Here is a 14,723-nt window from a genome sequence, read left to right as displayed (position 1 = left end):
TGTTAAACCCGTGTGATAACGACTGTCGTTTTCCGGCCACGCGAGGATAAAGTAAGTTTCATTCATTCATTCATTCACGTATGTAGCTTTAGGAATAGTTGTGTCGGTAAGGCTTACAGCCCATAAGCGACTATACCAGGTTAAAACAATTCTGGTCGTTAGGCCATGGTTACAATAAAATATATTTTAACGTATAGTTGTCTACTACATACATCGGACTAAATCTGGCCTATAGGTTTATAAACCACAGCAGAGGCCCTTTATAAATAATATACATACGTCGGAGTAGAAGACACAGTATTTGACCACATTCCAACTTCTTTCAATTTATCCACAAGTTGCCCAACTTGTTCATCGAGTGCGGAAATCATACCAAGATAAGTTTTGCGATTTCCGTCTCTCAAATTTCCGTCGTAAATATTCCTGTAAGACTCGTCCACCTGAAGCATACGAAAATGATTGTTTTACGTTTTGAAGGTTTGAAAAGGCCGAAAATGTATAAACTTTACACTGATACAAAAGTCGGGAAAAAGTCTAAAAAAGGTATGAAAGGGTCGCGAAAGTGAAGAAAGAACACCCGTGGCCTATCATTACAGCTATGCTCTCTTGTTCATCTGTTTTAACTCTGCGATCAATAAATTCATCACCATTACCTCAAATGGGGTATGAGGGGCATTGTAAGCCATGTAAAGAAACATTGGGTTCGTCTGATCATGATTGTCAATCAATGTCTTCGCTTGGTCGGTGAAATCGGTCGTTGTATATTTGCCTTCAGCTGCAAGATTCAACGCCAAGTCGTCACGGTAATCGTAACCAACTGCAACAGAGTGTTTTATTTAGGTATAGCGATCACGCATATTTTCTTCGCGTTAACTGTATAACCGTGTTTTAACGGCTATTGTTTTGTCTATATATTGTGTATTTTCGTTTAAAATTTTTCTAAACCTTCGCTACCGTAATCGAAGAGGTAAATATAGGTAAATATATTTGTATATAAAATACGCTCAAAAACATATTACAAGGATGTGGTTTTACTGCGGAATACCAAGCGTGAGTTGCCTCATTATACCTCAAGCTGCAACTACACGGGACAGATTTTACGCCCGAAAACCTATATCACTTACCCATACTAAAGATGAGATAAGTTGGTTAACATTATGTTAGAGATATGGGAGTTAGATCAATAGATACTTACCGTCGGTTCCTTCAGTGGAACTATAGTTCGAATAAGAAATCCCGCTGTTATAGAAACCATAGTGGGAATCAAACCCTCTGTAAGTAAAATATAAATTTATTTATCTTTCAAATATGACGTTAAATAAATGGAAATGCCAAAGAGAAAAGCAGCAAAATCAATTGGAAATGATTGGAACAACACACAAATCGTATCTTCACAACTCCCATAGACCGTTGTTAATTGTTAAAAACACGATCAGGATATTTGGACATAATGTGCTAATAGAGGTGTCCCATCCGACAGTAGTATTAAAGTATGTTGCTGGATAATGCAGCAGGTGATAACTTACCGTCTGGTTGGGGTATACGCCTCATCACAGTATCCCACATGCCACTTCCCGATCATATGAGTGGCATATCCTTGATCTTTCAAGTAAGATGGAAGTAATTTAAACTCGATTGGAAGTCCTGACATTTGGGTGGCAACCACCACTTCTTCCTAGTGAATAAACAAAGTTACAACTCAGTGTTTTGAACTTATAGCCGTCTGGTATATATAGTATAGAAGTATTCTCCTATGTGTGTAAAGTGTATTGCGGTATCCATAAGAAAGTATGTACTATAGACGACGTATAATGTTTCTCCAGTTCATGCAATACAGGAGAAGTTATTCGATAATTATCTCATGCTTATCTGTTAGTCACTAAAGTTCACTGTGTTGCATGTTGGGTTGACGGGTTATTAACCTATCCTCATAATGGTAGCAACATCGAGTCTCGAACCCATTACCCTTCGGTTGATAGTCGAGCAACCATACACTACGTCAATAAAAAGTTGTATACTCCTGTTGTTTTGGTTTTTACCTGCATTCCAGTATTTATAGGATATCGTCCAGTAAGAAAAGCAGCTCTGGAGGGCGTACATTTCTCCTGGGCATAAGCGTGTTCCAATATAACACCTCGCTCGGCAAGATCTTGTAAATTCGGCATTTGTACGATAGAGTTATGCCAGCTTACATCGTTCCAACCTACAAACAAAATCAGTCAGTTTTACAATTCGTGGTAACGGCAATGAGCCAACTAAAACCCAGGTCAAATGGCATGTTACACTGTATAGGACCTCGCCCATATAGAATGTGCATATACAAGTTTGGGTAAACGGACACCTTTTGACCTTTTCATTTATTTTGGTAGTAAACATTTGAAGAATAATTAAACCTCACGACTCCCATAGACCGTTATTGTTAATTGTTTAAAACACGATCAGAATGTTTGGAAATTATGTGCTAAAGGTGTCCCATCTTCCCCTCAATACTATATATAAATAGTAACATTTTAAGTAGACCGTTGAACAAACAACACTTACCTAAATCATCGGCCAACACCATCACAATGTTTGGAGGATTCGTAGTTTGGCCATTTGTTCCTGCAGAAATACATCGACAAATAATCAATTGCGATATCAACACTTTTTTGCGTGAAATATCGACACTTTTTTTTAATCCGCGGGTAACTTTCATATCTGTATAGCAATTCATAGGAGCATATAATTAATTTATATATTCGCGGCGTCTGATTTACTATCTGAAAAAATATTCCTAAGTTTATTGTCTAAACTTAAACTTACAAACTTATATAGTTTAAGTTTATATTGTTTTTTTTGCCAGACTATTTAATGTAAACATCTTTATATACAAGCGTTTACATCAACGAACGTTAATAAATTCTACCCAAACAGTGCATTTTTTAGCGGTTCTGTATCAGCATGCAGTATACAAACTATAGCAACGTTTACCTTCAATTAATGGCATCAACCATTGCAGCGCCAACCATGCAGTCGCAACGAACGAAAGCATTATATTTAGTTCCTTTAGCGAAGACAACTAGCACGAAATGACGCTGAGTAAACCAGGTTTCATTATATAGTGGCCTCCGGTGCTCTGTATCATGGCAGTAGCTGCGTCAGAGTAAACGTAAAAATGTTATCAATGTCATATAATGCAAGTCGTTATGTTTTATTTTGAATTATCATATATTCCCATCACATGCGTCATAACCTTTGTTTTTCTTTGCATTGACGAACCCATTGCGTTTATTGCAAATAAAACTTTTACACTGATTGCAGGCTAAAGTATTATTACCTGCCGTATAAAAACCATGCATGTAACAGTATGTAACGTACCTGTTTCAACCCTTTAAGGTCAGCGGGAGATATAAGTTTAATTTGTTTATGTTCGTTCTTGGTCCAACTTTATGGGATATCGTTTCGCCTTATAATAAAGATTTACCGATTTCAAGAATGTAACACCTATGGTAGCAGGGTGGGGCAAGATGGGAAACCCTTTCATTCTATTTTTTCTTCCCATTCGGTAGTAAACAAAAAACGTTCAAAGAATTATGAAACTGTATCCTCACGACTCCCATAGACCGTTGTTAATTGTTTAAAACACAGTCGGGATGTTTGCATAATATGTGGTAAAAGTGTCTCGTCTTCCCCCACCCTACAATAACAGATTATACGGGAAACGTTATAGTACAGTGGGGAAAGATGGGACACCTTTTCGTTTAGTTTTCTCTTTTTATTTGGTAGTGAACAAAGAACATTCAATGAATTATAAAACCGTATCTTCACGACTTCCACAGACCGTTGTTAATTGTTTAAAATACGATCAGGCTATTTGGATATTATGTGTTAAAGGTGTCCCATCTTTCCCCACTCTACTATATATGCCTATTATATGCTACAGCTGCGCTTCATATACAAATTATGTGCAAGATATTTAAATTACGACTTATAAAAGTTACACATGCAGGATGCAGCTATATGTAAGAAAATGACGTAAAATGTTGCTTTGATGTCATATATATATAGTATTGTGTGGTACGATGGATAGCCTACCGTTAGTAGTTTCGATGGATAGCCTATCGTTAGTACATTACGATGGATAGCCTACCGTTAGTACATTTCGATGGATAGCCTACCGTTAGTACATTTCGATGGATAGCCTACCGTTAGTACATTTCGATGGATAGCCTACCGTTAGTAGTTTCGATGGATAGCCTACCGTTAGTAGTTTCTGATCGTGTTTTTATCATTTAACAACGCTCTTTAATAGTCGTGCGGATATACGGTTACAATGTTACCAGTGAGTGCATGCGACTTATGTAAAAGTGCCAACATACCTGAAGTAATTACGCACGAAGCTATGCAGCTACACATGCCTTTTATGTGTGTGTTCCATATGTAGATAAACAATCTTACTCATTCTTGCTCCAAATGACTAAACACAATCGTCAAATTTTTTAGCTCAAAACAAACTTACTCATATTCAAAGCTAACAATAAAAACAACTATGATGCTACACAGTAGACAACTATAAGCATGCAATGACCGCCTTGGGAACATTTGCCAACTGTGAAGCGATGGCAGCGAAAAAAGCGCGTTTTGTTGAAAATCAGCTCGTGTTTTGTTCTAACCAGCTAGCTGCGAAAAAAAGCATGTTTTGCCTAGAGCCTTAGATTGATGAAATAAGCCTGCCGAAGTGTGACACGCACGGCGTTAATGGGTTGGCTTGGCGAGAAGGCAAAACGAGAACGTCTATGTTGTTATTCTGCTTCTCTAACCGAAAAACCTCAGGTGAACACAACTATATTGCTATGAACATCCTATGAACATTTTTTAAACATTCCAATTTGTTACACCCCTATTAATAGGTGATCTAGCGTCATCTGATATTACGTCATCGTGTGCAATGAACCGTCATAACAACAAAAGTGTGTCAGCTGTTTTGTTGAATTTGTGTTGTAGATTTTGACGTTTTCTTTTAGTCTTCCTTTTCCAAATTATCTACATACGAAGTGTGGAAGTCGGGTGCATATAAAATTCTAAATTTGTTTCAAAAGTTTGAATTTTAGTGTCAAAATGCAACGAAATGTGTTAAAATATACACTGTTTATAATGGTAACTTTTACAAACACGTTTCGTGTGTACGGGGAGGCTAATGGTGGCGAAAATAAAGACACTCAATCAGGTAATTATATTTAATATCAATAACGTACATGGTTTAAACGTATTTCATCATTCTAAAAACCAAAGTATTAGACTAATAACAGTAATATTATACATTGGTGAAACAGTTTAAAAATTTAAAAACTGTTCGACATTAGAAAAGAAACTTTGATGCACACATTTAAAAGCCATAAAAGATCCAGTTTATCATTATTTTATTGGCAAGCAGAATTCAATAATCCACAATGGGATAGGATATATTGATAGCTTTATAGCTTAGATAGCTACAACGAATGGACACCCGTGTTATAACGATTTTTATTTTGTGGCAACGCGAGGATAAAGCAAGTTACATTTTTTCATTCAAAATAAACACACCGTTTTTGTTTCAGAATATTGTTGGCAAACCGAGAGTTTCACGATCGATGTTGCTTGCCATATTTGTTCATCCCATGAAACAAGTTTACACCCAGCTTGTTTGTTCACTGGTTATATTGAACAAGTGAAATGTGAAACATCAGGTGTTTCAATCAAAAGGTGGGCCTATTTTAATAAAGTTTTATTTTAACTCAGTATATTGATAATTATATTTAATCTGAACTATAACATTATCTTATAGTGAAAGTTAGATTACTTTGGCAAATGACATTTGATTTCTAGTTACATTATCACAAACCATTATATAATATAAATCATTTTTTTTATACAAACCAATATGTTACATAAAGAACATTTTTTATATAAAGTCATTATATCTTTATAGTTGTCCCATGGACATGGAGAGAGAAACAAAAATATTCTGGCAATTCGAAGGAGTTGTCATCGTGCTTAGTTTGATATCAGGTCTCGTTGTTATGCAGCGAATGCGGAAATTAAATCAGGAAAATATTGAACGAATCCAACGACAGATCTCATCGCTGTAATACCAATGTTAATGGAGACGATGAAATTCAAATAAATATGGAAGTTTCCATATTCCATGAGGGATTGAGGGCTAACCAAGTGTTGGTTAAGTTATGAACAATTGCATTTAAAAACTAAACTGAAATGCATTTAGCTGCCAAAGTAGTTTATCTGAGTTCAAAGGTCTTTTAAAAGGCACTTATTAATAAACATCTAATGTTGCATAATATTTGGGGTAAGCATTTATAATCTGGTGAATATTTGAATTATATTTTTGATATTAACATCAATAAGGTATAGTTAGTTTTGAAATTTGTCTTGCACATGTTTTGACCAACTACCTACCATAAGAAACTGTTTCATTTGCCACTTGTGTCAAGTGATATTGTCCAATAGAAAACTTAAAAAACTTAGCATGTTATTTTTTATCTTTCAAGTCATGTTTTTGATATTGTTGCATAACTCTAATTTTACGCATTTAATCAAATGTTTTTACATTAAATTAAAAATATTTTATTAAACATCGATTTTTCAGGAGGCGTATAGAAGTGCTAATAGTTTAAAAAGTAAAAACAAATACGCTGAAAATAATAACTTGTTTAACGAGCTTAAATAATTAAAAAGTTCGTTACGAAAATCATAATTAACAAAACGTTTCTGCTCCAAATTTTCGCTGACTCAGCAGTTTTCTATCTGCATTTCTAAACTACTTCACTCTAAGCCACTGTCAAGCTTCTGTTGTTGGTTGGTGGAAGTTTTAACGTGTTGTGTGTATGTTGACCATACGTGTGACCAATGGAGTATTTATATCCTGAAAATAAAATAAGTTTAAATCCACACATTACGACAATTATTCTATTACTTTTGCCTTTGAAATGGGACTCGATTTGGGGAAACCCCTTTTATCCGTTATGTCTGCGCAACCTGTGTGGTCCCAACTTACCTGGTATATAACCCGTATAATGTGGGACCATTCCACGGTCTGTTGGATAGATCGCTGATTTATCCAACTTCTTTGGTTTAACAACTGGGTTAAGTGGGATTTTCGTTGCCGACGCGTTGATTTTCTCCCGAGTTGCCAGCCCGTCAGTAAATAACGACAGCCCCTTATTGCTCTGAGCTGGATAACCCAAGGAAATCAACTCCCGGCTTCGTGGTACGAACCCTGTGTATCCTAAATAATACAATGCATGAACGTTCTAAGTTGAACGTGAAATATTTTAAACGGCGGAAAAAACGCAGTCGTTATAACACGGGTATTATGTTCCATACACCTCGTGACCGTTCACGAGTTAAAACGTATGCAACTTATGGGTGGTGGTTCTTATTTATTTGACTTTTTTAATAGAAGACAATTTAGACAACTAATTAGTGACCACTGAGTTGGAGCATGGCCTACTTATGGATGGAGCACTCGCCGTTAAGTACATCATGCACAAAGACAAATACTAGCAAAATCGAGCCTCGTACCCGAACCCGTAACCTCTTGGTTACGGTTGGGCGCCCTAACCACTGAGCTAAGACGCTGCTGGTTAAATACATATATACGGTGTCCAACTTACCCGATTTAAACCACTTCATTCTGTTCCCATTGTCCATGAAGTACGGTGAACCGTAAGGTTTGAACTCCTGTTGTGACGTATAACGGTCAGGTTCCGCTCGGTGGGGTGGGAGAGGGGTGTGGTAACGTGACGTAAGCAACTGTGGGTTAAAGTTGTCATGTTTTTAGGCAAGGTTCATATACGTGGCGTAAGCGGGCACGAGGTGTATAAAGTAAAACACCTGTATTATAACGACTGTCGTTGCCCCGCCATGCGAGGATAAGTAAGTTACATACGTGGTAACTCGTAAGCGGGCACATGGTGTATGAAACAGAACACGCGTGTTATAACGACTGTCGTTGCCCCGCCATGCGAGGATAAATAAGTTGCATTTTTTCATTCAAAATATATAAACTGTTGTCGTCAGGCATATCACACTGTGAAACAACACACGTCTTCATCAGAGGAAATCGACATAACGGATAAAATAGAATGTTAAAGCTAAAGGTAAATGTTTTTAGTCGGGTTACAATATCCTTGGTCTCGCAGTTTGCTTCTATGGGATAAAATACACTTTACAAAAATATAAACCAAATTATTCACCGATTTATCATGCTCGGTGTTCGGTCTGGTGGATCCGGTTTGCATCGCGAGTACTTTCTTCAACTCGGTTTGTTTGTTCTTTATATCACCTTGTTCAGATTCATGATGACTTAGAGCGCTCCTACACACCTCTCCGTATGTATTGGCGAAGTAATGCTGTTTCTTTGGAATATAACCTGGGGTAATAACGAAATAATGACGTAATCGTAACGTCATCAATACTAAGTGATGTACATGTCTTGAACTTTGTCGCGGGTTGATGTTTGTGTGTTTAAAGAATTATAAAACCAGATCTTCACGACTCCCATAGACCTTTGTTATTTGTTTATAACACGATCGGGATATTTAAAAAATATATGTGCACTCATCACATTAACCTGTATAACCAGGAACCATTTCCTCCGTCAAGTTCTGATTTCCCCAGCTATCCGCTCGCGACCTCAAGCGGCTTCTCCTTTCATCGATACTGTCCGTTGGATGGCTCTCTGTTGGAGTGAGCACATACCTCCCGGATTTTGAAACATTGGGGTCGGTTAGAATTTCCACCGAATGCCGACCGTAAGTTTTACCGATCCTGTATTTATACTGAGGTAGGTACCCGCAATACCTGCAACAAACAACATGATATATTAGGGTTTGGATGAATTTTATTACCTTGTAGTTGGGGTAAAATGGTTTATGTTTCCATTCTCCTTTATCGTCCCATTTTCTGGTAAACAAATTACATTTACAGAATTATGAAACCGTATCCTCACGACTGGATTATTAATTACAAATGGCATAAGATTAAAATCAATACTCCATGAACAAATGGCATATCTCCAAATAGTTTCAAGGTTTCAGAGTCAGAAGTAGAAAAGCCTTTTATAGGATTTTTCTCAACTGTTGACTGTAAATTTAACGTTATATTGCAAAGTGCATGGGAAGCTCTAGGAGTTACGATAAAGTATCCATCGACCTTGGCAGCGAATAAAAAGTTCGTAGACTTTTATAAATAACTTCCTAAAAGGAATTTCGAACATAACGCCCTACAACGCGATGCTTCAATGATGGTCGAACAATACGTATGTTGTCGTCTAGGTTACCGTGAATGACGTATGTTTATAGTGACATCATAGAGAATATTATGATGTCAATATTAGGGTAAAAGTGTCATGAACCGAGCATTATTTCGTCATAAAAGCAACGAAATTGCTATTTGAGGGTCACTAAAGAAGGTCTTTATGTAAAGGATGAAAGGGATAAGGTTTGGACACGAGTAACTTGATCTGTACATTGGACACATTACACTATTGAAGGAAGACTGGTGTACAATGGCCTCATAGCATGAAAGCTACATTTTTCAAAGTCTTTTCAAATGCTCGATACATATGCGTTACATTTACAAAAAAACCTTTATATCTTTCGATGCATTTGAAATGAGAATAACATTTTGTGTTATTTCAACTTTTCCGTGTTGTCTTGAAATTAAGTTAAAGTTAGATATGAACCACGTTAATTCACAATATTTGAACTGTAGTAATAAACGAATACGAAATACGTTTGTTTATCCTCGATGGGGTTCTCAAAAGCTAGTTAAAAGCGTTCCGCAATGTCGTTTTAAAATCCACGCCTTTATTTAAAGTATTTTTTACACATAACTTTTTTAAAGATTATTTACAGAATTATATAACTCTAGTCCACAAGAGCGTTGTTAATTGTTTAAAACAATATCAGAAAATATGGGATTTTATGTGCAAACGGTATCCCACCTTACTCCACCCCCAAAAAACAATCAACCACGAAGTTACACATACTTGGTAGCTCGTAAGCGGGCACAAGGGTATGAAACATAACACACGTGTTATAACGACTGTCGCCATATTATGCGAGGTTATAAATAAGTTACATATGTGGTAACTCGTAAGCGGAAACAACTGTCGTTATATACAGTATATTGTTAAGTATTAATTGACCTTGGCAAATAGAAAGGATCCTCCGTAAACAATTCACTTCTTCTCGGCATAATGATATTTGATGATCAACAGTGTTTCCACTACATTACTTACATATGCAAAACCCGAATCAATTCCTGAAGGAAAATGAGATATATTAATAAGTTGTGCAACACTGATAGCTGTCGCATATGGATTCTAACAAACAGCAAAATGAGTATAAAGTAGTGTGGGGGAAGATGGGACAACTTTTCAATATATTTTCTCGTTCCTTTTAGTATAGTAAACAAAGGCTATATTGAAAGAATTATATAACTGTATCCTCACGACTCCCATATAGACCGTTTTTAATTGTTTAAACTTATGAAACCTCTTCCTTCTATCCTACTATAAAAGAAAGAACAAAAAAGTAACGAAGATAAACTCCGTGAATTAGACCCGAAACAATTCCAATTAAACAACACTTCTAGTCCAACCAAAAACCTCAATTGCGGGCTAACAAAGCGCAATCTTCGTGTTTTGATCAAAAAAATTCTTTTTACGTAAGTACCTTCTATAGACCTATACCATGTCAATACCTTACTTTGCCGTATCTTTTCTAAATCGCACGAGATATTTTATGAAAAGGTTCCGTCGATAAAATCGCCCGATTTGTTGTGCATGGTAAGCCCTATGTTGTTTCTGCTTATCAAAAATCGAATCCAAGTCCTTATTTCAATGTAGTTGTATTTTAGCTCTTTAAACAGCGTAACATCGAGTGACGTCGATGGCCTTAACAACGCAAACACAAAACTATTGATTCAGGTCTCGCAGTAATTTCAACCTTTTGTCAAGCACCAATTTCAACACAAAGCTTCGTCTGAACCACTAAATGGCTCATTATATAAAAACCACAAGTTCGTTACCCGCTATTCGAATAACGATTATGTTATTATTATTATAACGTTTTATTATAAGCGTGTGTTTCTACCGGTTTGTTATTATAAGACACGGGTACAACAGTCACTTGTTGCGAGTCTCAAGGACCAACGCTATAAATACGTCTGGTTAAATCTATTGTATTGCATTGTGGGGTCAGCTGGGACACCTTTAACATAATATCCAAATATCCTGATTGTGTTTTAAACAATTAACAACGGTCTATGTAAGTCGCAAGCATACGGTTTTATAGTTGTTTGAGTATAGTCTTTGTTTACTACCAAATGAGAAAAGAAATGGAATGAAAAGCTGTCCCATCTTCCCCACCCTACTATAACATTGCTATTACTAGATATCAGAATAGAATAAACAAAATAAAATTATAAGACATAACTGCCCTGCTACATATATGTGTCTGTTAACTTACTATCTGTTTCAAGAGTATATAAACACAAGACACTAGCATATAGTTACTTATTAAACTGTAAAAACGATAGGTTGTACACTAAAGCATTAAAATAATAACCCGATACTTTGTATTTATATCGGACAGACTATTGAGTCTATTATAACCTGACAGCTTTTCACCTGTTGCTCTTACAGTTACACGCTCGCTATACTTTACACAAGCATGATCAAACTAAGTTAAATTCCACCACTGACACTGTTAGCCTCAATTACTCGGTTTCTCTTTAAACTGCTGACTTACAAAGTAGTGGCTTGCTGTGGGCGGTACAGGGATGTCTTGTATCCATGTTACCCAGCGTCCGTGCTTTGCTTCACAACACTCATAGATCTCAGATTCACGCGTACTGGTGCGCTGTATCCTTGACCCAAGCACGAGTGTATTAAATAGATGTGAGTATTAGCGAGGTGTAAATAAGCGAGCGAGTGTTGCGGGTAAACTCAATCGATTCCAGGAGGTTAAATAAATATAAGAACCAACAGGAAATCGGAGACGATTTTCCTTCTACAAGAGTCGCTGAAATATCGGAAATTTCGTTTTCGCGATTCTTCGTTCGAGAGGTTATTAAGAGAAACCGGTGCTTGTGACGTAACAATGCACTCTCGCGACAAGGAGCGATGTTGATTGTGTACGAAACAATCAAGTACTTGTTGAGACGCGACAAACGCAAGTTGGGAATTAATTCGGTTTGTTGATAAACCTGATCATCAAAAATCAAATGTGACTTAAAACGACAGTATTAGTTTGTCATTCATAAATTGTATGTAATAAAGTAATGCTGCTTAACGCTAGATTTTATATCGGTTAGAAGTTACAGCGAGGCACGCCAGGTCATTGGATTAAGCCTAGAGTTGGCCAGTTAACCAAATACCTATGAATAGGTAAAGTTCTCACCCACGTGAATACAAATGACCAAACCAACCAAAAGTCATGTCTGCTTATCCACACACTGCAATAGCTTTAACTACACGACTGTGGGCATGGGAGTGGCAACCATGGATAAGTCACTCAAGTTCCCACCCACGAGGATATAAATGACCAAACCAACCAAAAGTCATGTCTGCCTTTCTACACACTGCAATAGCTTCAGCAACTCCGTGTTTAACGATTTCTTTTAAGCAGAAGATATTTATTTTGTTGTCACAACCACATTAGCTACGTCACTATCAACATAAATAGTGGCGAGCCATCGCTTGAAAAAATCGTTCTTTTCTATATTTCCTCGTTCTAGCGCCCACCGCTGGCGAGTTACTGTGGTTTAGCTCCGGTCGCGCGAGGGCGCTCACTGCAATAGACTTCTTCGCGCCTTCTCCCGCCTCCTTATGCTCGTAAGCCGCGTGTTCTAGTAGTTCTATATCCCATATGTGATCAAGATAATGAAGATCGGCAGCATCTGTGAGCTCCCTGTTGCTTTGTAAAGCCTGTATACCATGGGTGGGACTTTACTTTGCGGAGAGTTCAAAATTTATTTCTTGTTTTTATATATTTGTAGTTGGCATAGTTTTATCTTTTTATATTCGGAAAAATTTATTTAATTTTTTGATATATTCCCAACCTAGTGTTCTCTGATAGGTTGGATTATCTGCCAGACAATATAAATAAAAATCGAAAAATTGCGCCAAAACGAAAAAAAAAATTTTTTAATGAAAATAACTTTTATCTAATACCCCTAAAATATGGGGTATGCAGAGTACGAATAAGATATCACCCACCCACTTAATTTAACCCCACATAAACTGAACAGAAAGTTCAAAATAGTAAAAGTCTCACCTTAAAAGCTGTTGGATAATCAACTTCTTTGGTTAACTGGCATAACACGGCGGCTTGTGTGAAACATCTCATTTGCATACAACATTTCACCATTCGTCGAACTATCTGGAATTGTGAAGTTATCTTAAATGAATGAATGTAACTTACTTTATCCTCACATGGCCGAAAAGCGACAGTCGTTATAACATCGTCCATATTATAAATAAAACTCACATCCCACCTGTTCATCCTCATATGGGCCAGACATTGTTATCGATGTGAAATAGTTAGTTTCATAAGCAGCCATCAACAAGTAACATCGTAATGCTGAACCAAAGTTATCGAACACATAGTGCATGTCACCCTGTGTGTAAGCGATGATAAATATATCATACCATCAAAACAATATACTTTATAAGATTATATAACATAAAATTAGATCAAATTATTAGTATATACAAATTGTAAACACATTTGTAAAAAAATAAATAACATAAAAAACAATGCTTTGTAGGAGACTGAATAACTGAATTTGTTTTGGTATTGGATTTATAATATGACAGACAGCACCTTCATATTTATAAAAATGAATAAATGAATGTAACATGATTTATCTTCGTTTGGCTGGAAAACGACAGTCGTTATAACACGGGTGTTCTGTTTTATACACCTTGTGCCTGCTTATGAGCTACCAAGCCTGAAAAATATCGAGGATATATGTCTTGCCACTTATAATAGGGCAGACATATTCATTAAAATGACAAATATGATCCAAGTACCAATTAAATATGAAAAAAAAACAACGTATGAAATATGTCGCTTACCTGGGTTCGTAACCAACTAATGTCCTTTTGATTGATCGCCAAACAATGGGTTATTGTTTCACGTAGAGCAAGTGTGACACAGGGACCACTAGTGGGGGCACCATCAAAGTTAGCCGGCCACAACGCGTTGATCACAGCGGAGTTTGGTGACGTAATGTCAGATAAAATATCGTTGCGCGATAATCGATGTAGGTGAGTAAGGAGGGATACCATTATCTTTGGGAAGGTTTGTTTAAATAAATGAATGTAGTTAATTTATCTTTACATGGTGGCCGGCAACGACAGTCGTTATAATACGGGTTTTCTGTTTCATACACATCGTGACGGATTACAAGTTACCATGTATGTAACTTGTAGGCAATCTTTTAGAGAGTTTTTTAGAAATGTATGGCTAATCTAACAATTTAAACAATTAGTGACCACTGGGTTGGACCAATTGCTGGTAGGTGTCTTGCAAAAAGACACATACGCCTGTTTGAGCTTGTTTACCAAGATTATCAGGCTGTGGGCGCAGGAATGCCAACTATTAAAGTGAATCAAAGTTTACAAACAGTTAAAATAGACAAACACAGCAACATCAATACACACTATCAAAATTTTC

General features: G+C 36.6%; 6 protein-coding genes across 9 annotated transcripts in view; 1 reads left to right on the top strand and 5 right to left on the bottom strand.

The window, feature by feature from the left end:
* The window catches only part of LOC100187242 (arylsulfatase B-like), a 7,498-nt gene extending 2,976 nt beyond the window's left edge, over window positions 1-4,522 (bottom strand). Inside the window, exons 1-9 of one of the 4 annotated variants that reach the window (XM_018813964.2) lie at window positions 4,359-4,522; window positions 3,358-3,445; window positions 2,971-3,132; window positions 2,542-2,601; window positions 2,040-2,203; window positions 1,527-1,675; window positions 1,196-1,272; window positions 654-817; window positions 280-440 (exon numbers count right to left, since the gene is read on the bottom strand). In XM_018813964.2, coding sequence (XP_018669509.1) covers window positions 280-440; window positions 654-817; window positions 1,196-1,272; window positions 1,527-1,675; window positions 2,040-2,203; window positions 2,542-2,601; window positions 2,971-3,031 — 836 coding nt within the window. In that variant the 5' untranslated portion in view covers window positions 3,032-3,132; window positions 3,358-3,445; window positions 4,359-4,522. The remainder of the gene's footprint in view (window positions 1-279; window positions 441-653; window positions 818-1,195; window positions 1,273-1,526; window positions 1,676-2,039; window positions 2,204-2,541; window positions 2,602-2,970; window positions 3,133-3,357; window positions 3,446-4,358) is intronic. The other 3 variants (XM_026836737.1, XM_026836735.1, XM_026836736.1) reach the window with 3 other exon arrangements.
* Window positions 1-14,723, bottom strand: part of ci-zf(c2h2)-148 (sinc finger protein Ci-ZF(C2H2)-148) — a 25,532-nt gene that overhangs the window by 6,738 nt on the left and 4,071 nt on the right. The window lies entirely within an intron of this gene.
* On the top strand, window positions 4,712-6,926 carry LOC101242758 (protein JTB). Its single transcript, XM_004226613.4, has 4 exons — window positions 4,712-4,812; window positions 4,890-5,206; window positions 5,577-5,721; window positions 5,948-6,926. Exons 2-4 carry the CDS (start codon window positions 5,098-5,100, stop codon window positions 6,105-6,107), a joined length of 414 nt encoding a protein of 137 aa, XP_004226661.1. The 5' UTR covers window positions 4,712-4,812; window positions 4,890-5,097; the 3' UTR covers window positions 6,108-6,926.
* Window positions 6,577-10,873, bottom strand: LOC100176209 (protein FAM166B-like). Its single transcript, XM_002125262.5, has 7 exons — window positions 10,749-10,873; window positions 10,187-10,302; window positions 8,609-8,838; window positions 8,232-8,407; window positions 7,650-7,788; window positions 7,031-7,261; window positions 6,577-6,898 (listed from the first exon to the last, which is right to left on the bottom strand). The coding sequence occupies exons 2-7, from the start codon at window positions 10,234-10,236 to the stop codon at window positions 6,804-6,806; spliced, it is 921 nt and encodes a 306-aa protein (XP_002125298.1). The 5' UTR covers window positions 10,237-10,302; window positions 10,749-10,873; the 3' UTR covers window positions 6,577-6,803.
* The window catches only part of LOC100176275 (integrator complex subunit 8-like), an 8,054-nt gene continuing 5,985 nt past the window's right edge, over window positions 12,655-14,723 (bottom strand). The window contains exons 12-15 of the mRNA XM_002119856.4: window positions 14,123-14,577; window positions 13,533-13,662; window positions 13,320-13,424; window positions 12,655-12,970 (exon numbers count right to left, since the gene is read on the bottom strand). Coding sequence (XP_002119892.3) covers window positions 14,535-14,577 — 43 coding nt within the window. The 3' untranslated portion in view covers window positions 12,655-12,970; window positions 13,320-13,424; window positions 13,533-13,662; window positions 14,123-14,534. The remainder of the gene's footprint in view (window positions 12,971-13,319; window positions 13,425-13,532; window positions 13,663-14,122; window positions 14,578-14,723) is intronic.
* On the bottom strand, window positions 12,716-14,335 carry LOC100179349 (integrator complex subunit 8-like). The gene is made up of 4 exons (XM_002125163.5): window positions 14,123-14,335; window positions 13,540-13,662; window positions 13,320-13,424; window positions 12,716-12,970 (listed from the first exon to the last, which is right to left on the bottom strand). Exons 1-4 carry the CDS (start codon window positions 14,333-14,335, stop codon window positions 12,716-12,718), a joined length of 696 nt encoding a protein of 231 aa, XP_002125199.1.

Source organism: Ciona intestinalis, chromosome 11, assembly GCF_000224145.3.
Source record: "Ciona intestinalis chromosome 11, KH, whole genome shotgun sequence".
Classification (NCBI taxonomy): Eukaryota; Metazoa; Chordata; class Ascidiacea; order Phlebobranchia; family Cionidae; genus Ciona; species Ciona intestinalis.
This window is presented reverse-complemented; position numbering and strand designations above follow the sequence as displayed.

Coding starts and splice junctions, on each gene's coding strand:
- LOC101242758 (XM_004226613.4), top strand. CDS start 5,098: ATGCAACGAAATGTGTTAAAATATACACTGTTTATAATGGTAACTTTT. Junction 5,207..5,576: donor AAATAAAGACACTCAATCAG/GTAATTATATTT, acceptor TTTTTGTTTCAG/AATATTGTTGGCAAACCGAG. Junction 5,722..5,947: donor TCAGGTGTTTCAATCAAAAG/GTGGGCCTATTT, acceptor ATATCTTTATAG/TTGTCCCATGGACATGGAGA.
- LOC100176209 (XM_002125262.5), bottom strand. CDS start 10,236: ATGCCGAGAAGAAGTGAATTGTTTACGGAGGATCCTTTCTATTTGCCA. Junction 8,408..8,608: donor AATGGTTCCTGGTTATACAG/GTTAATGTGATG, acceptor TTATTACCCCAG/GTTATATTCCAAAGAAACAG. Junction 6,899..7,030: donor TTATACGGGTTATATACCAG/GTAAGTTGGGAC, acceptor TTTTATTTTCAG/GATATAAATACTCCATTGGT.
- LOC100179349 (XM_002125163.5), bottom strand. CDS start 14,335: ATGGTATCCCTCCTTACTCACCTACATCGATTATCGCGCAACGATATT. Junction 13,663..14,122: donor TTAGTTGGTTACGAACCCAG/GTAAGCGACATA, acceptor GCTTACACACAG/GGTGACATGCACTATGTGTT. Junction 12,971..13,319: donor ATTATCCAACAGCTTTTAAG/GTGAGACTTTTA, acceptor CATGGTATACAG/GCTTTACAAAGCAACAGGGA.